Source organism: Mytilus californianus, unplaced genomic scaffold (assembly GCF_021869535.1).
Source record: "Mytilus californianus isolate M0D057914Y unplaced genomic scaffold, xbMytCali1.0.p SCAF_4, whole genome shotgun sequence".
Taxonomy (NCBI): Eukaryota; Metazoa; Mollusca; class Bivalvia; order Mytilida; family Mytilidae; genus Mytilus; species Mytilus californianus.
This window is the reverse complement of record NW_026262690.1, coordinates 73,552,204-73,579,718: the sequence shown is the minus strand read 5'-3', so window position 1 is coordinate 73,579,718 and position 27,515 is coordinate 73,552,204. Positions and strand designations below refer to the sequence as shown.

Below are 27,515 nucleotides of genomic sequence, written 5' to 3'. Positions count from 1 at the left end.
GATTACGCCGTACCGATCGATAAGTAAGTTACATCCTACCCAACCTGTATATTACCATCTACTTTGTTCATTTAGTCAATTATAACAGTAACAGAACTAGGCGAATAAAAGTTTGAGAATATCGTTGACAGTTTGTGTTATTATGGAATTAGTAAGACTCTGTATAGTTGTCGGATGTTTTGTAACGTATGCGTTTGGACAAGATGATTCAGAAGAAGTTAGGAATGATTTCGTGTCGGTAAATATTCTTTTTGTTTCTTCTTTTCTTTATTTTAAACCCATCTTTCTTTCTTTTTGTTATCGAATTATAATAAATTCTGTTATTTCTATATTTTTTTGTTTGTTTGTGTAACTATTATGTGATAGTGCTCTCAGTTGCGCCTGACCTTTTCCAATGCAAATGTCATGTTGAACTTTATTTTGATCCGAGAGTCAACACCCTGACAAGGTTATTACATGCAAATCACGACTGCAGCTGCGTCTAAAATAAGATATAAAGTTTGCTTTAAAACCTTGATGCTCAAATAACTAAAGTTATTATTTTTAGTGTTGTTGTCAAAAGAGTAATAATTTGTTAGAAATTTTAAAAAAATCAAGTTAAAAGGGTATTGCCGAAACAATAATTCCAATGTAATTTTGGCTGTAGGAAGTTTTTCTAAATATGGATTTTTAGGAAGATACATTTGATATATTAAAATAAAATGTTTTAATTTTATAGTTTTTGTGAATACAACGAAATCATTTTGTAAAATTGCTTACCATTAATCTTACTGTCAGTTTTGAATAATTTCTGGGATAAATATTGCCTCAGAATCAATCAATAATGTTATTTTTGTATTCCTTTATCTGATATCTTGTGTTTAGTTAATGAAAAATTAAATAAAATTTTGGAAATCTGGCGAACAGAGCATTCTGATGCAACTACTTTGTAAAGTTAAGCAAATTCGTCACTATCTTAACCTTCCTTTATGCTTTGTGCAATGGTTACACATGGTTTATCAAATAATTTGTGCTAGTTATTTTAAAATCCGTAGATACAAACTTCTTTCATGTAATACATATGAAATGTCTATTACACAATTTACATATTTTACTTTTTTAAGGTTGCATATTGACTGAATTACATTATGAATTTTTCATATACATCAGGCAAAGTATTTTAGGTTTGCAATACGCCTTTTCAGAATCTAAAGCACTATGAGTGATCTCATTGTTCGTACACCAAAATAAAAATAGCGTCACGTCATTGGTTGAATTTTCATTTTTAGAACGTTTTAAACCAAATTGAATGACAATGTTTTGGTGTACGCTTTGGAAATATTACCCAGAACGCAATAGATTCTGAAACGGCGAGGTAGAGTATTATGATATTAGTGAATTTTTTGTTTATTTCAAATTAATGTGGAGTCACCGGATTCATATTGCAGTTGAAATCTATATATATGTATACAAGCATTAAAACAAGATAAGCGTAACTTCGTGCTGAGTCGCGCTTCAAAATCGTGGGTTTTCGTGTTTGTTTACTTTTTACCACACCACTAAAACTTAAATAACTACTAGAACATACCGGCGACATCGCGGGTCCGTGACTGAATTACCTACTCCTTATTTTCATCCTGGATTTTTAGTATTCTTATTGTCATTTGATAAAGTCATGCTGATTATAAGATGCATGGTTTTCTCTGCTTTCAAAATCTTTCTGTTTGAATCCGTCCTGATTTCTTACTACAACCGGAAACTACTGTAGATATATTTTTTTTGGGTCAATGATTGAATTCAATAGTGTCAATCCCTGTATAATGACGAAGTTTAGGTGTGATTATTACCCTGTATATAGCAAATCCCAAATACACCGTTTTGTGAAATCGCAATTTGTAGTAAAAATAAATGTACGTGCGACTTGACATTTATACCTCTATTTCATACAAGTTCAACACGATCACATGTTCGAGTTCTCGTTTCAATTCAATATCATCGCCAGTAGTTGTGTGTTTATGTGTCATTGTTTTTTTTTTATTATTTTTTTTTTTTTGTCTTTTGGGGAATTTAGAGTTGATAGAAAATAGATCTTTGATTGCCTCTATTAAATCTAGACAAGGGGTGAAAAAGATGAGTTGACATTTTTTTAAAATACACACCTGTTTACTTTTGCAAACTGAATGTTCTTGTTGTTTTTTGGGGTTTAGCGTTTTGTTGTGTTGCTGTCTCATTACCGTATACATATTGGAGTTTTTTTAACGACCTTGACTGGCTATAAAGCCCTCGCACGGTCGGTAAATTACCGTATACCAGACATCTTCTTTTATCTATATTGGATAACAGATAGCTATGTCAACGCAAGGATTTGTATAGTAACCTTAAAACAAAACCCTAAACACAAATCTTCCAATTCTAATAATATAAACTTCTATTTTAGCATTGCACAATGTCATGCTTTTCTCAGACTGTTTATAACGTTTTTACACTAAATATGCTGGATGTGTACTGATTGATATTTCATTCTGGGAAACATGGTTTATTTATTAGTTTTAATTGTCTTTGAGTTAGCTTTCGGTAACAGTGAGAGTACTCTTAGATCGATACTTTGCGACTTTTATTTTGTTAGTTGTTATTTGTGCTTTTTGTCGATCAGACGAGTCAACCCTTTCCAAAACATTTTTAGTTTGTTTTTATGTTGTGCTGTTACATCACTGTCCCAGGTTAGAGAATGGTTTAGCAATCGTAATCATGTTTAACCCTGCCATATTCTGTGTGTGTCTATCCAAAGTCAGGAGCCTGTAATTCGATGGCTGTTTTTGGTTGCTGTCATATTTCTTTTTATCATACATCTTGGTTTTCTCGTTTGTATATTTATTACAATTTGTCTTGTCGGGATCATACATAGCTTTCTATACGGTATGGATTTTGCTGTTTGTTAAAGGCCGTACCGGTGATCTATAGTTGCTTACATCCAAGTCATTTGGTCTTTGGTGCATAGTTGTCTCATTAGCAGTCATTCCACATTATTTTTATTTTGCAGAGAAATTTCCTTCGCTTAAAGGCCAATGAAATTGTACCTTCTCTCGACAGATTTATACAGAAACATTTTATTGGCTTAAATTGTGTTTTTGGAAAAAAAATATTTTCTTATCATTTGATTTACATGTACATTTTGTTTAAATTTTCATTCTTTCATATACGAATAAGGAAATTGATTTTCTAATAAACTTTATTAGTGAAATACATGATGAATTCAATATTATTACTTAAGATATATAAAACAAGTGCATAGGTGCGTGTGTTTTGAGCACAAGTAATGCAATACAAATATTGGTTCGTTTCTGTTTAGACATACCACCGCCAGCCGATTACTACTTTTTTATTACAATTTTAATTATTTATAGAGCTGTATACATTTGTATATTTTTACTTAATGTCTAATGTATATTTCCGAGTATTCCTTTCGTCGTTTATTACAAAAATCTCTTTCGGTGAATCGTAACTTTTATATTATAGATGCATGTCCATTAGTCCTGTCTAAAAGATAATATTTAAGACCATAAAGGCATCAATTACGAAACATGCCTTTTATAGTTGACTGTCATGAGTTTTGTTCATTGTTGAAGGTCTTACGGTGACCAATGGTTGATTAAATCTACGTCATTTGGGCTTTGATGGATGGTTGTCTTATTGGCAATCATACCACATCTCCTTATTTTATATTAACTGAAAACAATATTAAGTTCCATTCATTTATTATGGATGTTCTGAAAAGCAGTTAATTATTGAATTTTAATGGTAAATGGTGACCTAGGTTTAAAAATTAGGAACAATTTGACATTAAAATGTCGTTGTCCGGTAATTACTATTCGTTTAATTATTATTTTATGGTTAATACACGACACAATACTTTTGATTTACGTACTCATACAGACAATATCCGTTTTTAATTATGGGTTTTATTGTAAGAATATTTAGATAGATGGTTTTAAGTTAATGTACGTGGAATTCGTAATATCCTTGGCCTGAATAAACATGTTCTAAATATACAAGTATAAGTATTAAGCACGCGTCAACGGCAAAAAAAAATCAAAAGTTAATGGAATAGAAATGTCGTAATATAAAAAAAAACTATGGTGCACAAGTATGCGTAAATCTGTGAACAATTTTATCGAATGACGTTTACAAAACACAGGTAGTCTCGTCATTAACAATGCTTCCATAATTCATGGATTTGATCTAACGCGCTCAATATCACATTGTAAAACGGTTAGCTTCAGTTATTAATTTTGCTCGATTTATTTGAGATTTTGTCTCTTGTACATTGGCCGTATATCTTTTATATTTTTAAGAGAATTCAATTTTAAATGTTTTACCTACATATCATACTATTATTTAGTGTACGTAAAACTACATACATGTATATTGGACCACTGTAAGTTGTATAAGCGTTTCATCTTGCGCCCTTGTATTCCGTGTCGATGCGCTCTATGTTTTTTTTCATCCTGGCCGACATCATCATGGCCTAGGCTATTCTTTAAACGAAATATATGTATTTTTTATAACTTATCTTTGAACGTCCTTGTTAAATTTATTCACAGATTTTTTTTCCAGACTCGGAAGGATTTAAGAGCTTTACATATTGTATAGATATTTCTCCATTATTGTAGACCACAAATTGACCTTTAGAAGTCTTTTTTTTATGCCACTGAGTTGCTTTTAAATTTGACATCTTTGATCAAATGTGTATGTCGGTCAGTTTGACATACGTACAGAAATAACCAAACAACACCAAGAGCGCAACATATTAACAACAGACAAGTCATTACAGTATGTCAAAATACAAGGTGTCTGGAGTCAGAGAGTTGAAAATAAATTAAACAGATAAATATATATATATATATTTATTAATACGTAATCGGTTACTTGAATTGGTTTACGTGTTGTTTTGATGTGTCGATCTTATCTATGAAGAAACCTTTTACATTTAGTATTGTAAATTATAAATACCACTGGTGGAGAAATAAATAAAAGCACATTATGTTATGGTTATGTTATAAATATAAGTGTCTGAAATATTGAAAGTTTTTAGTTAATACAATTTGTAAATAGAGATGACATTTTCACTTGCTCAATTCGACAAAATTTACAAAAAAAATGGACCAAATTGGTGGTAAGATAATAGGATGTCTGATAACACTTAAAGAAATTTGTATGCTCTTAACAACCAAAAGTTTATTATGTAACTGTTTGGTAAATGTATTTTTATTCCCCAATGCATTATAATTGCATAATTTTACAGTTGCTTGGTTGATTTGCTAAAAGGGAAATGGATTACTTAGTCTAGTATAAAACAATTATAACAGTCTTAACAATAATAAAAAAAACCTTCAAAGTTTAAAAATAAATATTCAGGGGTGGATCCAGGATAAATGAAAAAAAGGAGGGGGGGGGGGGGTATTTCACGAATATACTTCAAATTTATTAATATCGTGAAAAACACGAGATTTAAATTTTTTGACGATCAAAAAGGGGGCGCACGCCCTCGACGCCACTGGGTCCGCCACTGATATTGATATATTTAGGGGATGCGAATATAATTTTGCAACCATGAAATAACGCTAATTTCTTCAAATTTTACTTTCTGAAAATTATCGGTACACACCGCATTAAAACTAAAGTCTGCCATGAACAGCGAATAGGACATTTATTTAAAGTTTCGTGTACAAATTTCTTAAATGCTGGTCCATTGACATATAAAAAAAAAACAGACAAAACAGCAGTTCCCAATACACTATAGATTGAGCAACTACAACTTTGCCAAAACCGAGTAACTCGTTTGTACCGGAAGAGTCGGCTATTTCCGGCGTATATCTCCTGTTCAAATACATTAACGGGTCACATCTGGTGACTATGCATAATGCAATAGCTCATGATTGGACAATACAAGACAGGGGCGACTAAAAGTAAGATCAAGACCAGCACGTACGATGTAACCACACAGACAACAACACACAACACAAACAATACAGAACTTGTATCGGCCGACCTGGAAGGTTTAACATTATCATGATCTGCACGTGGCACCGGTAGCTTTCCGAAAGAAAAGAATGTTTGTAAAAAAGTTGTGAGTAAAGCCTTGTAAAAGAACGTGACCTAAAATTTGGTTTTTGTTTGTTTTTTTTTTTTTTTGTGTTGTCAATTTAGAATATGAATAATAAGAGATGTGGGGCTTACGTCATTTAGATAGAAACCCAACGACACAAAACAAAAAACAAAAAAAACTTCTATTGGTCAAACACTGCGTAGTAGTCAACACAATCTGATATTGATGATACTATAAGCTAGTCTAAATATTACTTTGAGGACTGGGTAGCTTTTAACTGTTTCAACATATAGTAGTCTTTACATGGAACCATAAACAAACACGTTTTAAAAACATACGCAGCTGACGTATATGTGTATAGATTACCACAATAAAACAATTGACTTTTAAACGTCAGCTTCTATATAACTTTTCTTTTGTTGGTCAATATGAGTTAAATGCTTCAAATTAAAAAAAAATGTCTCTCACTTGCAGTTAAATCAATTACATGTGGCATTTCATCAAAATCTGTCGTAATAAATATACAATATTAGGTCAATGTCAGAAAAATATAAACTTTTTTGTATGAGACTTAGAAACTGGGGAAGGGCGAGGTTTTACCGAGCCCCTCCCCAGTTTTGTGCCGAATACAAAAAAGTTTATATTTTTCTGACATTGACCTAATATTGTTTTTATACTGCAACTTAAATCAAAACATTGATTGCTAATTAAATTGTAGCACAAATTTTAAACTTATTTTCATCCCTAAATGAACCCCTGATTGTGGAAAACGTGATCCATGATGAAATTGACATTGCACAAAATATAGCTTTTACCAGGGTTTTCGATATCACAAACTAGTCAAAACAGTTACTAGATTTAACATCGGTACATGGACATCATTCGTAAATATAAATCAACATGCAGACATCTTATACGTTCAGGTATTTAACATCCAATCTTTTATGGTAATATTCTATACAAAGCACAAAAATGTCGTCATTCACCTCAAACCCTAACCAAACCCTAAAACAGACTTAATCAGAAGGGCTATTGTCAGGTCATTAAAGATGGTATATTTTGGAATTAATATTGATTCACTCATAGGGTCTGTGTATCGGAAATAAACACATTTATTCTGACACCAGTTGTTGGCATGATACGGGATTTGTTCTTCTCATATATTGTATGATGGTATGATACTAAACCCCTAACGGGAGGGATTGTGCTTGATTTTCATATGATGAAGACATAATCTTTCAATAAGTTTAATTGAGGTCTGGAGCTGGCATGTCAGTTACTGCTAGTAGTCCTTTGTTAATTTATGAATCATTGTTATTTTGCTTAGTTTCTTCTGTTACCTATTCTGACGTCTGACTCGGACTTCTTTTAAAATGAGTTTTACTGTGCGTATTGCTGTGTGTTTGTTGATTCTACATTGGCTAGAGGTATAGGGGCGTGTTGAGATCTCACAAAACATGTTTAACCCATGTCTCTCCCAAGTCAGTGCCTTTGGCCTTTGTTAATCTTGTGGTTTTTTTTTTATGTTAGTTCTATTATATGTTTCGGAGTTTAGTGTGACGTGCATTTTCACTGAACTAGTACACATTTTTGTTTAGGGGCCAGCTGAAGCACGCCTCCGGGTGCGGGATTTTCTTGCTGTGTTGAAGACCCATTGGTGACCTTGGGCTGTTTTCTGCTCTTTGGTCGTGTTGTTGTCTCTTTGACACATTCCCCATTTCCATTCTCAATCTTATTTTTTTGTTACTATATTTAGGAAATAAACACAGCTTGTTGCAGTATAAAACTGTTGTAAGAGCGACTTTACTTTGACCTTATTTGAATAGTTATGAAAGTATGCATTATGCTTCAAAATGATCCATCTTTTCAGTTGTTATTGAACTTACGCATTAGTATTGAAATAACATATAAAAATAAAAACGTGTAGATTTTTTAAAGATTCACAACTGTTTCTTGTGATTGATTATTTAAAGGCATGTATTTAAAGACAATACACAAGGGACGATCTGTCTTCAATTTCAAACGAGTTTGGAAAAAAAGTCTTTTATAAGTTCAATCATATACATGATGTATGATCGAAACACTATAAAGGATATGTCTAGATATAAGCATTGTCCTCAAAGCTTCAAAAGAGTTATGCGAAAATAAGTGAAAGGAAAATCATCTAGTGTTTATTGTTCATCACAGTGAATAGTACTATTTGTCACATTCCTGAACATTGATAATTGTTACAATAATAATGCAAATTTCCAATCCATCAGATTCCTTTCAGAAAAAATGAAATGGCGTAACATATATAAAGAGGACAACGAGAAAAAAAAATTAAAAATTAAATAAAATAAAAAAACCTACGCGACTTAATTCAGAAGTATAGGCTTCATCCTAATAGTGAAATGTTTTTGCTTAAGGTATTCAAAGTTGCGTTGATTAGTTTTATTCATTTCTTTTTTATTTAATCCGGGTGCGTGTTAAATGAATGGGAATTTCTCAGATTTTAGCATATGGAATATTATAAGTGGATTTATTTTTCATCATTATAGTTAAATGACAAATCAAAGCAGTGTAATTTAGGTTTGTTTAAGATTGAATGCTTTTTTTATAATTTTATTGGGTGTAAAAGCATTGACCGTAACACATTTTGTCACTAGTAGTCATAGCTAGACAGGAGCCTGTAATTCAGTGGTTGTCGTTTGTTGCTGTGTGACATATTTGTTTTTCGTTCATTATTTTGTACATAAAATAGGCCGTTAGTTTTCTCGTTTGAATTGTTTTACATTTGTCAATTCGGGGCCTTTTTTAGCTGACTTTGCGGTATCAGCTTTGCTCATTGTTGAAGGCCGTACGGTGACCTATAGTTGTTAATTTCTGTGTCATTTGGTCTTTTGTGGAGAGTTGTCTCATTGGCAATCATACCACATCTTGTTATATTTATATAGTTGCTATTTTATACGGAAATAAAATATGATATTGGAATGCATTGCGAATGTTATTATTTCAGCATGCAACGCACTTTTTATGTTAAACGTGGTTCTTGCTCTTTTTATCTGAATATTTTCGCAGCATGAAATTCACGTGAAATTTTCCAGTTGATTTTGGGATGTGTTTTTCTAATTAATTGTTACGTTGCATTTTAGTTGAAAAATGCACAATAAAAGCATGCTATCGGCATATTTACGAAAATTGATGGTTACGTTGTATTTTGGTGGTAAAATGCGCAATAAAAGCATGCTATCGGCATATTCACACGAATTGATGGTTACGTTGTATTTTGGTTTGTAAAATGGGCAATTAAAGCATGCTATCGGCTAATTCACGCGAATTAGTGGTTGCGTTGTATTTTTGTTGTAAAATGAGCAATAAAAACATGCTATCGGCATATTCACATGAATTAATGGTTACGTTGTATTTTGGTTATACAATGCTTGTGATAAAATCATACTATCTGCATATTCACGCGCGAAAAAAAGGAGGAGAGCCATAACTGTGTCCTCAAACTAATATAAAAAAAAATAAATCATTTAAAGATTATATAACGTTAAGTTGATTGGTAAAAAAAAATAGGCTTAGCTGTATGGGGCTGAACATGGAAAGGGCGGGGTTTCTTGATAAATTGTTACGTTGTACCTTGGTTGTAAAATGCACAATAAATGCATGTTATCGGCATATTCACGCGAATTGAAATCATTATTTTGTCCTTGAAATAGCAAAAATATTAAAGTTTACAATCGTTTAAAATTTATATGCTAATTCAGTTTTTTGTATGAGGCTGAGAAACCGTGGGGAAGGCCAGGGCATGGTATAAAGTTTCGTGTCGAATACAAAAAAAAAATATATTTTTCTGATATTGATCTAAGATTGCTTATACTGCTGCTGAAATAACTACAACAATGTCCATTAAAATGGCAACTCAAAAACTAAGTTATATTTTCCATCTCGAATGAGCCCCTGATTGTGAATAAAAGTGATGTGACATGGAATTGATATTATACAAAATGCACTTGTTACTATACTTAAGCAATAAAACCAACAGGAGGAATTTTAGCTGCAGTCTGCAAAATTGTATTTTTTTTTTATATAGGAGGCATTTGTGGATAGAATTAAATATGAACAGCAGCCTTTGCCAAAAGTAAATTACGCTCCCATCAATACCTTTGCCGGTGAATACAACATCTTATAGCAAAACATGTATTTTTTTATGAATATTTTTATAATATAACAATTTTAACATTTTCTCTCGGTTTTCCCATGATTACAAGAAGTTATAAAGCCTGAAGCAATCATATATATTGTTACACTACTCTAATGTGTTGTTGAATGTAATTGGATATCCTGCATTTATCATGCTTTTCTATAAAATAAGGTCAAAATTATTTAAATCTATCCTTTTGAATTAACCAGAATATCTTTGTTTGGATTAAATACACCTAACACCCTCATAGGTATATCTAATACATGCAATAAACAAATCAAATATGCTGTGTTAATACTAGTATATGGCCATGGAAAGACTATATTGACCTAACAAAATTAAAGAAGTACTTCCATGGACAGACTGATGTTTTGTAGAATTTTCCACACTTTTTGTTTCCCTCTTTTCACTTGAAACTCACATTAAAATCAACTTTTGGCATGAACTCAGAATTTACATTAAATTCGCGTGACTGAAATTTGGCTGTGTAGACATTTTATGTTTTGATAATCACATATATCATAAATATTTACAGATAAACTTTCAGTTTCACAAATGTAATGCCCCTTTAGTGTTAAACGAAGCGAGCTCTAGCCTGTTATTTAAGCGCCTCTGAAGATTAGAAAAAGTTTTCTATCTACAAGACTTGTTTAGCATATACATGTCTTGTACGATTTATTTTGTAATGCATAAATTGCAAATCAAACACCATAATAAAAGCAAAAACAAAAAAATGTTTTTAACTACACAGATTTAATCATGATTTTAATATTTTATAAGCCATGCATTCCTTAAATTGGATTAAACTTCGTAGATAAGACATATTGAATTAAAGCTGTAGTTATTTTAAATTTCACAACAAAAAATCTCTCTACAGGAAAACTACTTTGCTTCATAATAACGGAAATTGTTTACAAAAATAAAAGTAGAATCAAAACAATTCTACACGTTAATGTATTTAAGAAATTTTTACAGTTACTAAAAGCAACCCCGAACTATGTTTGACCCACTGATATTGATATCTTGTCGTTCTATAACCTCTAATATCGGTGGTCGTACTTTTGAAGACGTTTTCTAACAGCGACGACACAAACAAGATAGGAAGATACGATTTTGAACAATGTCCAGAACAAACCTATACAGAAATTTAATGCAGAAAGATAAAACAAAAACTATGAATTTGCGAATATGTTTTAATCCGAAAATGCTACCCAACGCTATGACGGAACAACACTATAGTTGTAAAATTGATCAATAAGCTTATTAAGCCAATAAGAAAATTTAAATGATAGTTCCTAAACTTGTTAGATTTATGATAAATATGTGTGGTATGATTTATTGCAAAAGTTTTCCTTACTGTAAAAATCGTCTTTTTTTTAATGAAATAACTGCGATCATTTCAATCTAATAAGTCTCTGTAAACACGCGCACATCGAACCAACTTAGAAATGAACACTCCATACGAAAAGGAAAATTAACAAAAGGAAAGAAAAAGTCGACTGATTTGTCAAAACATGTGGTATGAAGTTAGAATTGAGAACTACGCATATTTTGTCCTTGTACCAACTGGATCAAGCAGATAATTTCACCTCAAAAAAATTTTCGCCTAGCTCCGAAATTTTTTTTGAGGTAAAATTATCGAAATATTCTTTATTAAGCTGAGGACAACCCATGCTTTGCAAATTTTAGGGGGCGCATGCACGCCCGCCACGCCCCCGCCTGAATCTGCCCCTGTCAAGTGCTGTTCGCTGTTTTTTGTTTGTACAAATATTAGAATAAGTAGTTGGGTGTTGGTGGTTGATATATTCCGTTGTACTGTTCAAAATTGTGAGTGATTCCTGTTATCTCGTTTATGGATTGTTAAAGTATCTATTAAATGTTGTTACGTTGGATCTCTATAACAGCTTAAATCTATGATAATATGAATGAAACCATCAATTGTCTATCTATGATAGAACTTACTAGTTTTGCCCTTCAATTACGATTTGTTTTACCAATTTTAACGTTTCTGTCAATTGTCCTGAAACTATTCTATAGATACAAACAGTAGTCATCGTAAATGGTCATTAACACCTAATCTATAATATGGATATTATGACTGAAAGGTTCAATTGACTCATGATAGTAGTTTCCCTCAAAATACGACTTTTACCAATATTGGCGGAAAAAAAACAGTAATTAAAAACAACGAGAACAATCAGCAATACAAAATCTACAAGAATGCTAAAATATGAACTGAAGTATCAATTGACTACTTATAGAAGTCATTGTCCATAAATGCAATTTATATTTATTTTTTTGCCAATTTAAAGCATTTCTTCCTATTATATGTTTGGAAACTATTATATGTATTAGACAGACAAATGAAGGCGTTAGCCCGGATGGGTGACAGGAGGTATTTCAGCATTTGACCTTTTACTTGAGAAAAAACATGATAAATGCAGGATATCCAATTACATTTAATGATATCTTAGCGTAAATTCTAATAATCGGAAACTGTAAAGGAAATATATCAGTAATACAGGATCTGCAAAATTTCTTATATGACTGAAACCATCAATTGATTTCCTTCTGGTTATAATTGCCCGTTATTAACAATTTTTGTCCATCATTTCTTTCTGATATCTTGAAAACGATTAAAGATAGAAAGAAACGGTAAACATGAACAGAATGATAAGAAATACTAGATTGACAATTAGATCAAACGAACTAAAACGGTCAACTAACTGTTTATTGGAGATCATGCCCATTAAATATATTTTTTATGAACTTTTGATGTTTTTTTTTTAGAAGGATAGAGTGATCCTGAGTGTTTCAAGATAAGTGATAAACAAGGATATTGAGATCTTCAAATCACTTCCTTTGAATTGAAATTTAGTAAAAAGTTTCCTTTTTTAACGTAAATAAACGAACTGATCCTGACACTGGAAAAATTATAATTCATTGGCCTTCATTACACTTTAAAACACTCGAAAACCTGTATATTTTAAGACATATAATTCATTTCCGACAACAAATTGGATGACCAGATAAGAGAAAATAAATATGAAAACGGCATATTTTTCCTCTTTAGTAATTCAGGCTCCTAGGAGCGTCTCTTTCAAAGTCGAATGCGTCTGCCTGGTAAATTAACGGCAAATTTAAAAGACAGAAAATGTGGTAAAATGGGTTCATTTAAATTATTTCTAATTAGGCTTTGAAGATATTTGATTTTTTTTTGCAAAATTTAATTAACTTTTAGAATTTTAATCGTGCTTTTTAGTCCGCTCGAAAAGTTTTATCAACATCGTTGATTAACTGTATTTAAAATGTCTATTAATTCCAGCATCAGACTCATTATGGCATTCTTCATAGCTGTCCCTTTTACCTACTTAATTACGTTTAGAAATAACTAAGATATCATGCATATGATTTGGTGAATTACTTACGGAATGACTGACAATTGTTATCAGACAGTCTACTATTCATTCACCGAAAATCTAAAGCTAAAAGTAAATTCGGGTTTTCAAAGCTTTATATTACACATATATTATAGTTTAGAAAAAATTAAAATGGACAAGATAAATCCACTTTTGAATTGTCATCCTTTTTCATGAGTGATAAAGTCTGTTTGGTTGCGTGGTTCTATAGTTTTCAATACAAAATGTATTTTGAACGGAAAAACGTTTTTCATGTTTCAGCATAGATACTTATAGTATAAGTAATCGAATTTATTAAATATTGACTTTCCTCTATGATAAATTTCTTATTTTCAAATCGTGCAAAAACAACGTTTTTCGTGTGTTTATTAGAAAATCTAGATTTCCAAATGCTGCAATTGAATCATAATTAGTACAATAAACGCTAAATGCATGCTATAAAATGTTCTGTGCAGTAAAATAAACAAAGTTCTAACACAGAAAAAAATGTTTTCAACTTCAGTTATCAGTGAAAATCAAGAATGACAAAAATTCTAGAAGTGAATGTTATTTGATATTCCCATACTTATTTTGTTTATTTCTTTCAGAGACCAAAGTTACAGTTTTGTCCTAGAAATGCTACATGTGGTGATATATTTTTCCAAAGACGATTGCTAAAAGACGGTACAAGACGACCAGAAAACCGCCATATAACAAACTGTATATGTCCAGGAACTGATGGCTGTAATTTTGATGACGATCACACCATCTTTCAAAGTACAACACACAGGTATGCATGCAGGATTTCTAAAATAGAAACAGCAGAAAGATAATTTTCAATACAAAACAAAAACATTAACAAAACTAAAGAAATAAAAAATGACCATGTAACTTTGTCCGTTCACAGTCAGGAACCTCACAGTTGTCTTTGTTCATATCAAAACGGTGTGTTTCCTTAACAGAATTGTAAGGTGATTGTAGATATGTGTTCAATTTATTCACATTTGTCTTATTCTCCGGACAATATTCAACTTTAGCATATGCATGACATTATCACTTGCTTTTTCATTTTTTGTTTCGCATGGTTTTTCTTTCACTCACTTATAAGTTTCATGTTAAATCCTCAAAAGTTTAAGGTCAATATGGATTAGCCCTTTTTAAACAAGACGAATCTAAAGAGAAATTTTAGAAAACCGAGTGTTAAATTATCTTAAAATTAACAAGCATACAACAAACTGTGTAATGTTTAAAACCTTTAAGGTTATTGTAATTTCATCTATATGAATCCAATGAAACATGCAAATATAGGAGTGAAAGCAATTGGAGTCGCATCAAATTAAAAAGAAGTGAAAGCACGTGCGTATGCAGACAAGCATCTCCTGCACTACATTATTCACCCGTAATATGATTTCAAAGTCATGGGTAGTGCAAAATGTATTAACAAAAATACCAACCTCCAAGGTAAATTGAAAAAGGGGGAAGTCCATAAAACCTGACTAAACCAAACGAACTGAAGGTTAGATATGGACTAACATACTGTCATTTTCAGCTACCACTGTAAACTTATTGGTGTCAGTAGCGGATCTATGATTTCCAAGAAGGGAACGGAGGGACAAGCAGAAAAATATAGGGGTACCAGTAGTAAACAATTGGGAAAATGTACTTAAACAAAAGTAGAACCGACCCCTGGGAGTCCTGCATGATTGAAGCATATATTTTAGACGATAAACTGATTAATACATAAGAGTTAGTCGGTTTATTGTATGATATCGTTTAGTTTTATCAGAAGAGATTATTTTGTACTATATAGAAATCCTTTGTCATACAAGTTTTGCATAGTCGACCAAGCATTATTGACAATTTCAGCCCATTTGAATAATATCTTAATTAAAGTGAATCGTACGTATTAGTTCAACAAATCCCATTGCTGAAATGTAGGCATTTTATGATGGAAACAAATATAGCATTCCATGTCGTCAGACAGCATAAAATCTTATCAGTTTCCCAGTCGGTAGCATGAATAATCGTGATGACGTCTGTCAGGAGCAAATGACAAAGCGCAAATATGGAGATAGTCATTCACGTCTCATTTGTAAAATATATTAAAGATGACAAGTCAAAATTTTGAATGACGTTCTAAATATTGGTTTTAATCCCTTCAATGGTGAAAAAATTATAGGTCTTTCACAAACATATTGGGGTGCATTCGGTTGTGAGTAATGACCGTATATTATAAGAAAGATTTTTTACGCCTTATTAGTACTTGTTGACAGATGTCAATATAGAGATATGTATTCCATTAGACACTTGCAACATTGTAAAGAGATAGTTAAATGCAGCGATATCTTCAATACCTACTTTTATTTTGCTCACTTTTTATTCTTTGGTCTTACAACTGTTTTTTTTTTCTTTTCTTCTTCTAATGTACACGAAAGTAGCATCTGTAGTATTAAATTATAAGCATGGTAGTTTTGAGAAAATTTATTTATTTAAAATCGATTTATTTTTGTTTTCATTCTAGAGTTACAGTACTGTTGATATTGTTTTTTTTTTTTTTTAAACCTCTTATCTAGAACATGTTGGAAACATTCTATAGAACAACTATTCCTTCAGATTGCTATTGCTTTCATAACTTAACACCAATTTTGATTAAAGGGTGCATTAGTATGCGATGTACTGCTTACCCTTTCAAAATATCTTATTCTAAATCAGATATTTTGGGGTTCGTATTTCTTAATATTTTTTTAGATTTATATGTAATATTTATGGATTATTAAGTGTCTTCTAAATTTCTTTTATGCCATGGTCTTGTGTTCATCTTTCAATTGACTCTGTTTCTAATTTTTAACCAATCTTTTGCAGTAAACTCAACCATAACTTTGATGTAACATGCTCAGATGAAACATGCTTAAACTAATAACATTTAAAACGAGTATTCATTTTGGTCTTTGTTTTCAGAGAAGCTCTTTGTGCACCAGTGAGCACATACAACCCCTGCAGACCAGGACAAACAGCCCGACAATTACGTATGAACTCTGACAATTTAGATGGACAGTCATACTTTGAGGTAGATTCTTTTAATTTTATGTTTAAGAATGCATTTTTACTAGTATTCTTCTCAGATAACATAGAGTCGACAAGAACTGAATACGAATAGTTTTATCTTCTTTTTTTACTAACAAAAACAATAGAATAGACCTAATTAAACGCCATCATAGGTGTATCTAATACTTAATTAGAAGTGATATCATTTATCAGCAAAAAGTTCAGGTTTTGGTAATTAAACCAGATAAAAACAAGATAGAATAGCGATTCATCTTGTCATACAAAAGCAGTGATTAGGTATCAGTTTGATGACTGAAAAGAGGGCAATTAAGATGAATACCACATCCTTAACTATATAACATCTTCTTTTGAAAGTGTTACTGGATCTGGAAAATTTTATATAAAGAAACTATTCCTGTTTAATCAAAAACAAATTGCTCATTTTGAAATAAGATAAAAGATAAAATAGTTATTTACTTCTTCTATATAAGTAAGATGAAGTCGTCTCGTATCTTTGTGACAAACGCCACACAGATATGGGAATACTTCATCTAAAAATAATGTTAATAACTAAAGGGATAATTGTTAATCATCTTTTTTTGGTTGACCTACAGTCAATTTATGCAGCATTTATCTCCATTTACAAATTGAGAAATTGACTCGAATGTAACTGATATTTCAATATTTATTTACAATTCATAGATAATTTAACAATCCATATTTGCGCTGTAACTTTCATAACATAGAGAATTGACCGGTACGTACCGTTCAACAGTTTTCTTTAGGAAACAGTTTTCGAATATACATTATATTTAGTTTTGAGCACCAAAGACGATAATTCACTTGTTCCCACATTCTTTTAATTTCAGTTTCTTGTAATTTTGTATAATCAATCAAAGTATATCACTGACATTTAATCACCTTAGAGAAGAAATGTCAGCTGTGATATCACCATGATTTAGAAAACATTAGACGCTACCGACGTGTGCAGGTTTTTTGTTTTGAACAAGCTTTCTAGCCTTAAAACATCGGCGATCGTCGAGGTGATATTGTTTGGTCAATATCCTAACGAATCTAAAAAATAGAACGTTTTACATTATTGAGTTTACTTTATCATTGGTGTAATAAATATGACCTAATAAAAATATTGATAAGTATACTTTTCCATGATAAATCTAAAACAAATGATATTTTGATAAAAGAACATCAAGTTTCAGATTTTCCTATTTCTTCCTTCATTTTCATTACCAAAGCGTTGGAGACGCATAAAATGCTACATCATTACCGATCTTTGAATATATTTCGTAAATAAGATCTGATGGGTTAAAGATGATACACGAAATTGATATTAACCGATTGAAAACCTCTAAAATCCGCAAATGATATCAATAAAAATCGGTAGAATGCTGACCCTGGGGTTAATATAAAAATGGTAATGAAATTGAACATCTTTATAAATGACAACCGAATGTCTATTTATGTTATCAAAAGCTAAGTGCAGAAAGCTGTATCTATAAATCTTCTGTCCATTGATCAGTCGTGAACGTCAATCAGAAAACATGTGAAGATGAAACAATGAAAAAGAGAATATCTAAATAATGAAACCAAACAAATATGAGAAAGTACAAGACAAATTTTACGCAATAGAACAGCCGTTTAAAATTATTGATGGTCAAATAACTCAAAACAAATTAAATGGTTGTTCAACCCTCACAATTGTAACAAATGGTAAAAGTCATCTGTTCAATCTCAGGATGGAATTGAGTTGATAATATCTCTTACAATAGGTATATTCTTAAGTGTTAAACGAAACACATGTAAGCAAAAGAAACTACTATATGCTGTGTGAAGCTAATAGAGTTGGAAAATATACACGTAAAGACCAGCGTTATTTAATATCAGCAGGTTAGGTATTTTGAGCATGCTACAATAGCTGCGAACATTATTTAATTTTGAACCATTAGTTAGCGTTTTGTTTTTACTTGTGGTCTTATTTTCTATCATGTTGTTATTATATACTGAGATTTATCTTTTGAGCACTTTTAGTCCACTGATGAGATTAAGATAGAGAAGGATTAAGTTTAAACAAAAAGGTTTAACCTTGCCACGTGAATATGGGCCTGTCTCAAGTCAGTAACCTTGTTAGTGGTTGTTCTTTGTTATTTCATATATATATAGTGGCGTTTTGTTATATGAAGATTCCGGTTTGTATAGGGTATATGTGTATATCCTAGTGTATTCAATATATTGTAAAACAAGAATGTGTCTATAGTACACGGATGCCCCAATCGCACTATCATTTTCTATGTTCAGTGGACCGTGAAATTGGGGGTAAAAACTCTAATTTGACATTAAAATTAGAACGATCATATCATAGGGAACATGTGTACTAAGTTTCAAGTTGATTGGACTTCAACTTCATCAAAAACTACCTTGACCAAAAACTTTAACCTGAAGCGGGACAGACGGACGAACGGACGGACGAACGAACGAACGAACGGACGCACAGACCGAAAAACATAATGCCCCTCTACTATCGTAGGTGGGGCATAAAAATAACCAAAGAACAAACACTCGTTATTTTCAATTACTTTTGCCAATACGTCCTAATTTGTGGTAATCCTAAAGATTCATTGGGTGTATTGACGTAGACACAATAATTTCACACGACGTCAAGTGTTGGGTGATTTGTCTCAAACTGTCAATATGCTTCACTACTTTAACAGCAGTTCCTTACTTTAAAGACAAATCCGTCAATGTTGTACATGAAGATTTTTCAAGTTGCATTGACAAATAGTGTAATCTACCTCTAGGATTTGCTGATAACATATTGTAATCTTCTAAGTAAACTCTGTGTGAAAGTAAAGAAGAAAAATTATACCTGCTGTTTTATAGTATTTACATCACTAAGAACATCGGATCGAATGCGATTGTTAATGGTCAATGCACCACCTGCATAGCAACAACGGAAAACATCAGACATTGTAAAGGGGAATGACTATTAAGCCCCAAAATTCCATATTTTCAAAACTGTTTTTGTACAGATATAAACAATAAACGGATTTATTTTGCGAGCGTTATACACGGACTTTATAAAACCATTTCAGTTTTATTTCAATATCTTGCGTACAAAGGTCACCGATGCCTTCAAGTCTTCTACAATCTGGATAAATGACAAATTTGCAAATCATCGGTTATGATGAAAGTTGTCTTTAATCTGAAAATAAAAACTTTCACTGATGTTCCATCTATCAAGATATTTCAGCAGAAAGTGTATTTCTGTAAAAGCTATATTTCCACAAATTTTTTACAATTTTAAAACCTCATCATAAATTTTTATCGGGATTTTTATTAGTTTCTGTTAAATTAATTCACCTTTTTTCTGTGGATAATATAGAGCTTGACAGATAGTATAGATACATGTCCCTTGTTGAGGACCGTATGTCGACCACTAGATTGTTTTAAGGGTAGGCGGGTTACAATATAATACTTCACATCTATGATTATGCATATGTGTGTACAACGTTAGCAGAACATAAAATTTTAATCTTCAATTTCATTAAAATTTTGGGTCCAAATAATAGTTGATATCTGTCTGCTGAATGCGAATATTGGAAAACAGTCCTGGTTTTTATTTCATTTTTCATTTTAAGAAGAAAAACAGGTATTATCTTTATCCTTATTTATCTTCATGTGGATAACATATATTTTTTAAACTCAAAGAACATGCAAAGGTTCCGTGTTGAAGACCGTACTTTGACCTATAATGGTTTACTTTTATAAATTTTGACTTGGATGGAGAGTTGTCTCATTGGCACTCATACCACATCTTCTTATATCTAAAACATTACACTACGGATGCTACGGTGTTTACATACAATGCTGTTCACCACTTTCACTCAATATTCTGTACCGTTTGTCATACAAGTGAGAGGTTTAGCAAGCTTTAAGACCATGTTTAATCCACCATTTTTCACATAAGGAAATTCCTGTACCAAGTCAGGAATATAACAGTTTTATTTAATTCGTTTGATGTTTTTGAGCTTTTGACTTTGCCATTTGATTAAGGACTTTCCGTTTTGAATTTTTCTTGGAGTTCAGTATTATTGCTATTTTACTTTTTATCAAACACATGTTGTGATTGTCGTGCATCGGGTTTGCTTTTCACTATACTTCTCCGCTGCTTCACTGACGAGAGAGTAAGTAATGTTGCTCATCACATAAGCACAAACAAACGCGTTTCAAACATATGACATTAACGGCCAAACTACATATAATTGAAAATGGAAATGGGGAATGTGTCAAAGAGACAACAACCCGACCAAAGAGCAGAATACAGCCCAAGGCCACCAATGGGTCTTCAATACAGCGAGAAAATCCCGCACCCGCAGGCGGGCTTCAGATGTGTATTAGTGTATACTATGTCAAATAGCAGTGTTGTTATGATCCCTAATATATTATATTTAGATCCTGTGTACATGTCCTAGACATTTCAACCCGGTAGAAGGAAGGGGAAGAAAAGGAAAATCAACATATGAAACATATCCAACACGATTCGATTCTTCAGATTATGCCCAAGTTCGACCATACAGATGTTCAGGTATGAGAGAAGAGTTCCTCGACGAGCTTGAAGGACTCGACACCTACTAACAACTTACTAATATACAAGAATCAGGTAATCTATAGTCATGAAGACTTTATTTTTCTTTACCATCACTTAATTATTATAAAGCTTTTGAAAAAGACGTTGATACATACTTATATATATTTTGAAGGAATATTAAATATCTGGTATTTATTTAATGTTGTAATCATCAGATTTTGGTTATAAAGACATAGGAAAAAAATTAGTTAAGCCACAAATTCATGTTCCATGTCGGGAACTTCGTCGGTGAATGGCTTAGATCATATCTTAATGCTTTCTGTTGTTATGAAAATTTGATGTTGATGGCAGATATTTGATAATATGTATTGAATTTACTTGCATCACTACAAGATCCGAAATCAATTTGAAGAGCTTGGAATATTGTTTAAGCATTTGTCTATTGTTATAGACTGTATGTTAACCTCTTGGAATATTGTTTAAGCATTTGTCTATTGTTATAGACTGTATGTTAACCTCTTGGAATATTGTTTAAGCATTTGTCTATTGTTATAGACTGTATGTTAACCTCCTGATGTGTTAGATTTTGATGTCGTTGATTTGCTCTCTCTTTAATTCATATTCCTTTTTCTTAATTTTCAACAGCCGCAAAGTACTGACCATTACTATGAAACGCGTGAACGGACAATGATCGTTTACCATTTCTTCAAAAATATCAATTCAGTCAGTGATTATTCATTTAGAAGTGTATACCAGTAGAATAGACTTTTTCAATGTCGTTTTTTTCCTAGCCTTTAAAGTCCCTGGAATTTAGACTGATTATGTTTAGATAAATGTTGTATGCTGTATAGTAAAAACAAAATACACATGGTATTTGAGATAATCACAAAAGAAAGCCTTGGTAATTGTACACGACCTGTCCAATACGTCAGATACTAAACTAAGCTGACTTGACCAGTTGGCTTAATTTAGCATTTGACGTAATCCTAAATAATAATGTCATCCAGGCAATATCAAATGAACGGATTTTCCTCCAAAAAAACAGACCTTTGTTGAATTTCTTTGGATATTTCATGTGTTATACCAGATTTTTGTTATACTTTATCATTAGTAGAAAAATGAAAAAATAATGAATCATATCAATGGTTATAAAACCATTAAAATTCTTCATTGTCATATATTAATAATATGTAGTGAAAAATTTGAAGGTTACTTCAGTTCAGTCCAGGTGAAAAACAGAGTAAATATGACAGTACATACAGACGGAATACGAAATACTTTAAACTATAGACAAAAATAGACCGGATGCGTTCACATCTGGCAGCGTATATTCCATATACTAGTAAGTCTGCCTTACTTTTCACACGATTTCAAATAGAGTAGCAAGAGCTACAGCAATGACCATACAGGAAACGGTAATAATGTTAGATACAAAAAAAACATGAACACATAGGATTATAAATGAGAAGGCTGAAATTACTTTATCATTATACTACTCATTAACTAAAAATGCTAACCTGCTCTCAAGTATATCGAATATACTGAGATACATTAACACCAAGTTAGGAGGTGATGGTGTGGACGAAGCCACTTTCGTTCTTGTTCGACTTAATGCGATTCCCTTATTTTTTGTTTTTACCTTGATTTGTAACTTAGTATGGGTTAATGAGATTTGAACATTGGTGTACTACTGTTGCCCCTAATTTCACACAACTTTTTCGGAATTGTTCGTTTTCACTGTTCTTTAATTTTATGTTTGGTTTAACCTTGCAAAAGTAAAATAACAATAATACCGAACCCCAAGGAAAATTCAAAACGGAAAGTCCCTTATCAAATGGAAAAATCAAAAGCTCAAACACATCAAACGAATGGAAAACAACTGTCATATTCCTGACTTCGTACAGGCATTTCCTTATGTAGAAAATGGTGGATTAAACCTGGTTTTATGGCTAAACCTCTCACTTGTATGACAGTCGCATACAATTTCATTATAATTACAATAATGTGGGGATAATAAAAAAACCATAAGTCCAAGAAAGACGTGGAAAGATTCTTTTAACTGATTAGCATTCATGGTTTTACACTTATTTGATATATAGGAATGATTATGAGCAATCAAATATGAATTTGTAATTCCGTTTTTACTGTTTGGTATATTTTTTAGAAGATTTTTTTAACATTTTCATACATTTTTCTTTATTTGTTTTGTAGTCATATAACACAATTTTCGTGATGTAACGTCATTAGTTTGAAAATATATGTGGTTTAGCATTTTATGTTAGGATAATTCTATGCAAAAACGATAACAAAATTAATTTCCTAATTTTTTGCACTATAGTATATGTTAAACTTTATGTAATGAAGGTTGGATACGTGATAACGGTGGTAATTGTGTTAAAGTATGCATCTATTCTTTACGTTGTACAGTTTTAAATTATCACAAATTACCAAAATAAATTTAGATTGCAAGTTTATCTTTACAAATTACCTGATAAGTTTATAAAAAAATGTTGTGCTTTAGGTCACAATGAGACAATACGACGTTCATGTCACATATCTAAACTCTTCTCGGAGGATAGTGATTTTCGGTCCCAAAAGCTAACTCTTTTTCTTTTGCATAACAATAGATTTCTTAATATTAATCAATTTTCTTGTGATATTTTTTTATGTTAGGACATAAAAGATAACAATATCATATCGAGAATTTATTATAATAGGTCAAATAAAGGACAGTTTCTTTATTTTATAAACTTTAGCTTTTAAAATTAATTATGGAAAATGTGAGTTTAATTTCGCACGAATGTATAGCAAACATTAAGGATTTTTGTTTTGCTTTTTGGGGAGGGGTAACTTTAACATATATTGAACACGTGTACATTTTTAAAATTGTATTGTTATAATTAGTTTTACTGGTTGTTTGCTACATATAAACACACATGCTGGTCATTTGAAGAGACTTCTAAATAATATACTTTCCGTCTACTCCCACATATTTATTTCATTTTTTTTCCATATTGCTTTACACAAAAAATCTAGACCAAAAAAAAAAAAAGATTGATTTTGGGAAATTTATACTGTCATACTAAACATATCTATTATTTGTGGTGCTCCAATGTACGCATGATTACATTTCCACTCCACAACAACCATGAAATTAATATTATTGCACATTTAAAGTATTGTATGTCACTAGGACATCTTTATAGGGAATTGCTAGCATTTCCATATAACTTAATAAGTTAAAACTAAAAAGGACAGCAATATTACCCTGACGTAGAAATTACACTATAATGAATTGATCTTACTCTCTTGGGAACTTCTTTTCTGAGTTACATATGAAAATATTATAAAGAAATTGAATATAGATGAAATGATGTCAACTTTTAAAAACAACTTCAATGTTATCAGACGGAAGTCGAAAGATAAGTGAAATTTTGAATAGATCTTATAGCTTTTGACATTTGGAAACAAAAGAACTTATAGCAAGTTAGTACAATTGTTTTCAGGTTAACATCATGATCAATGAATATACAATTCAAGTTGTTTTGTTCGCAATTCATGGACAGTAATTTGCTTCCGTGTTTTTTATGTCCGTCCTAAAGAAAAATCATGGGAATACGTAAACTGATTCAGTAAACTATCATTAAGTACAAAATTTTTTTGTTATAAGAATTTCATTCTAATCAGCTTATAATAGAACGAAGTCTACCATAACATCGAAGTTAACACACCTCATGAATCTTTTCATATGCAAAACTATCCATGTGTCAGATTTTTTTAGACTTCACATGAAAAAAAGACAAACAAAACAAATGTCGACATTCTATACTTCCGTTGTGTTGAATGCTTTGCATGACCATCGATGCAAAGTTTTATCATTTATAATAAAATGCGAGATAATATTTTTTCTTTGTATTTTAAATTCCAAAGTAAATCTTTACTATCGTTAGGTGCATATGTGGATATATGGGAGGCACTCTCTCCAACGAAAATTATATCAACAGTATAGCAATTACTGATTTTTTTCTGATTGGTTGGTATTGACGTATACCTCACATCTCTTTAGTTCATGCATTCCCTTTTATGACATTTTTTTTAGATAAGTGAAGTAAAGCACAGCTGATTCATCTTGTTTTGGAAAAAAGGGGTGGTATGTTTTTTTTTAAATAAACTTTGATTCTAAATTTATTGAATAAACTATTTGCTTCAGAAGGGAAGTGAAAACAATATACTGCCAGATTTACATTAAAAACAAACGGTAAAATAAGTATATTGAGTTTCAAATTACAAAAAATAAAACATTCTCATTCCACCTTCCACCATACACAAGATGAATGGTTGGTGACTTGAGCATTTCTTCAAACCTAAATCTCTGTTGGTTTTCAGATTACTTTTATCTTTTTTCAGGACGAAGACCAGGCAGAAGAAACAGACAACGTAACAATCGAAGACAGCGTAATCGAAATAGAAATAGACAACATAGACGTTCGCGATCATAAATTTTCAATGCATACATTTATATCATTTGATTCTAATTAGTTTATTCATTTTTTATTTTATGCATCTGAATCGATCTAAACAGTCATATATATTTCAGTCAAATGAATGACAGAATAACGAGAAATTTGCTATAACTCTTGATTTGCTTATCCAGTAGAACTTTTCTTTCCTGTTTGAAATCAAAGTCAAATCCCATTTCATACTTTTCAATGATATGGGGAAACTTTATAAACATGCAAAGAAGGCAACTGTAGAAATAGCTATTAAAAAACGGCTCATGTTTTGGTATGAAATTCTCTGAAAAAGATATTTATGCCATAATGTTATGACTTCCGTGTGCCAAACGATTGTTTCCGATGAAACCTTCATCCTAAACCCTCGAGAAAAAATTTTTATAAAACGTTAAAGAGCGTTAAAACGTAAGGAAAAAAGATCGCCCAAAACCGTCTAAGGTCAACTTTGCATGACTGAGCTGCGATCTTAGTTTAAACACAATTACATTATCATATGAAAACTTACAAAAAAATCAGACATAATTAATGTATCATGTAAACCATGAAAATACCAACGCGCTGGCTTCTGGACGAATGGTATTCATGTGACTAGTAGCCCCCTGACAGGTACTGAAAAAACGCATGATATTAATTGCGTGTGCACAGTTCATCTTTCTAGAATAATATTTTGAAATGTGCAAATGGTTTTTTTTTTTACAATTTACTTCTATTGCCGCTATGATTTAATCCTTAATGGAATACATTCAACAATTTAATACCTATGTCACTCCTAGTTAAATATTATATTTAATACACATTTTGCAAATTTTTTAATTCTGAATTTGTTGAATTAAGCTGTAAAAGCTCTGGACAACCTTTCAATAATAGGAAATTGAAAATGAAACACACATTCCCCAAGTACTATATGTAATTCTACTCTTGTAGTCTTATTTGGATGTAAAAAACCTTAATTGAAGTACATTTCGTATGAAGCACTACGTCTCAAAATTTGCGGACGATAAACGCTTTCACAGCCCTATGAAGTTTTGAAAAAGGAGAAATGATTTCACTAACATTACATTTTAATACCAAATTAGTAAATAACGAGTTAAATTAAGTTTTTAATTTTTGTTAAATAGTCCTACGCATTATAGTAACTTTGTACTGTGTAGCGTGTGCAGTAACGAGTTCTCTGCTTATTCACATTTTTGTTTTCATTTACATTTCATCTTGTGACATACATAATTGCTGTTGAAATGGTAAAAATGTTTCTTTGTAACTACCTAACGACTCAGAATCTTCTTCTGGAAAATAAAACTCATACTCAATGTTCGACCATATTTTTTTTATTATTCAATCAGTCTCTTTATTTGGTATTCCAATGAACAACCCATGATCATATTAATTAGAATAGTTTCGTTTGTTATTCATGGCACATTCATTTCATTGCATCCATGTACTAGTTTATCTTTCCGCTTACATATGCAGACTCCAAAATATGATTGTTAACAACAAAATAAAATTATATGCCGTGATTGAATACGAATACTCTCGCAATTTGTAGTTTTATACCGGGAATTCTTCGTGTACAACATTTCTTCACTACAGGTTCCATTAATAAATCAGGCTTTAGAAAGTATATTTACTTTCAAACCTTTATAAGTTATACTTACTCTTTCCATGTTATGTTCAACTTTTATGA

At 31.4% G+C, this 27,515-nt stretch overlaps 1 protein-coding gene across 1 annotated transcript; it reads left to right on the top strand.

Moving 5' to 3' along the window:
* Positions 1–27,145, top strand: LOC127738505 (uncharacterized). The gene is made up of 5 exons (XM_052249798.1): positions 1–238; positions 14,281–14,462; positions 16,631–16,739; positions 21,185–21,317; positions 25,728–27,145. The coding sequence occupies exons 1-5, from the start codon at positions 143–145 to the stop codon at positions 25,817–25,819; spliced, it is 612 nt and encodes a 203-aa protein (XP_052105758.1). The 5' UTR covers positions 1–142; the 3' UTR covers positions 25,820–27,145.
* The last annotated feature ends 370 nt before the right edge of the window (positions 27,146–27,515 follow it).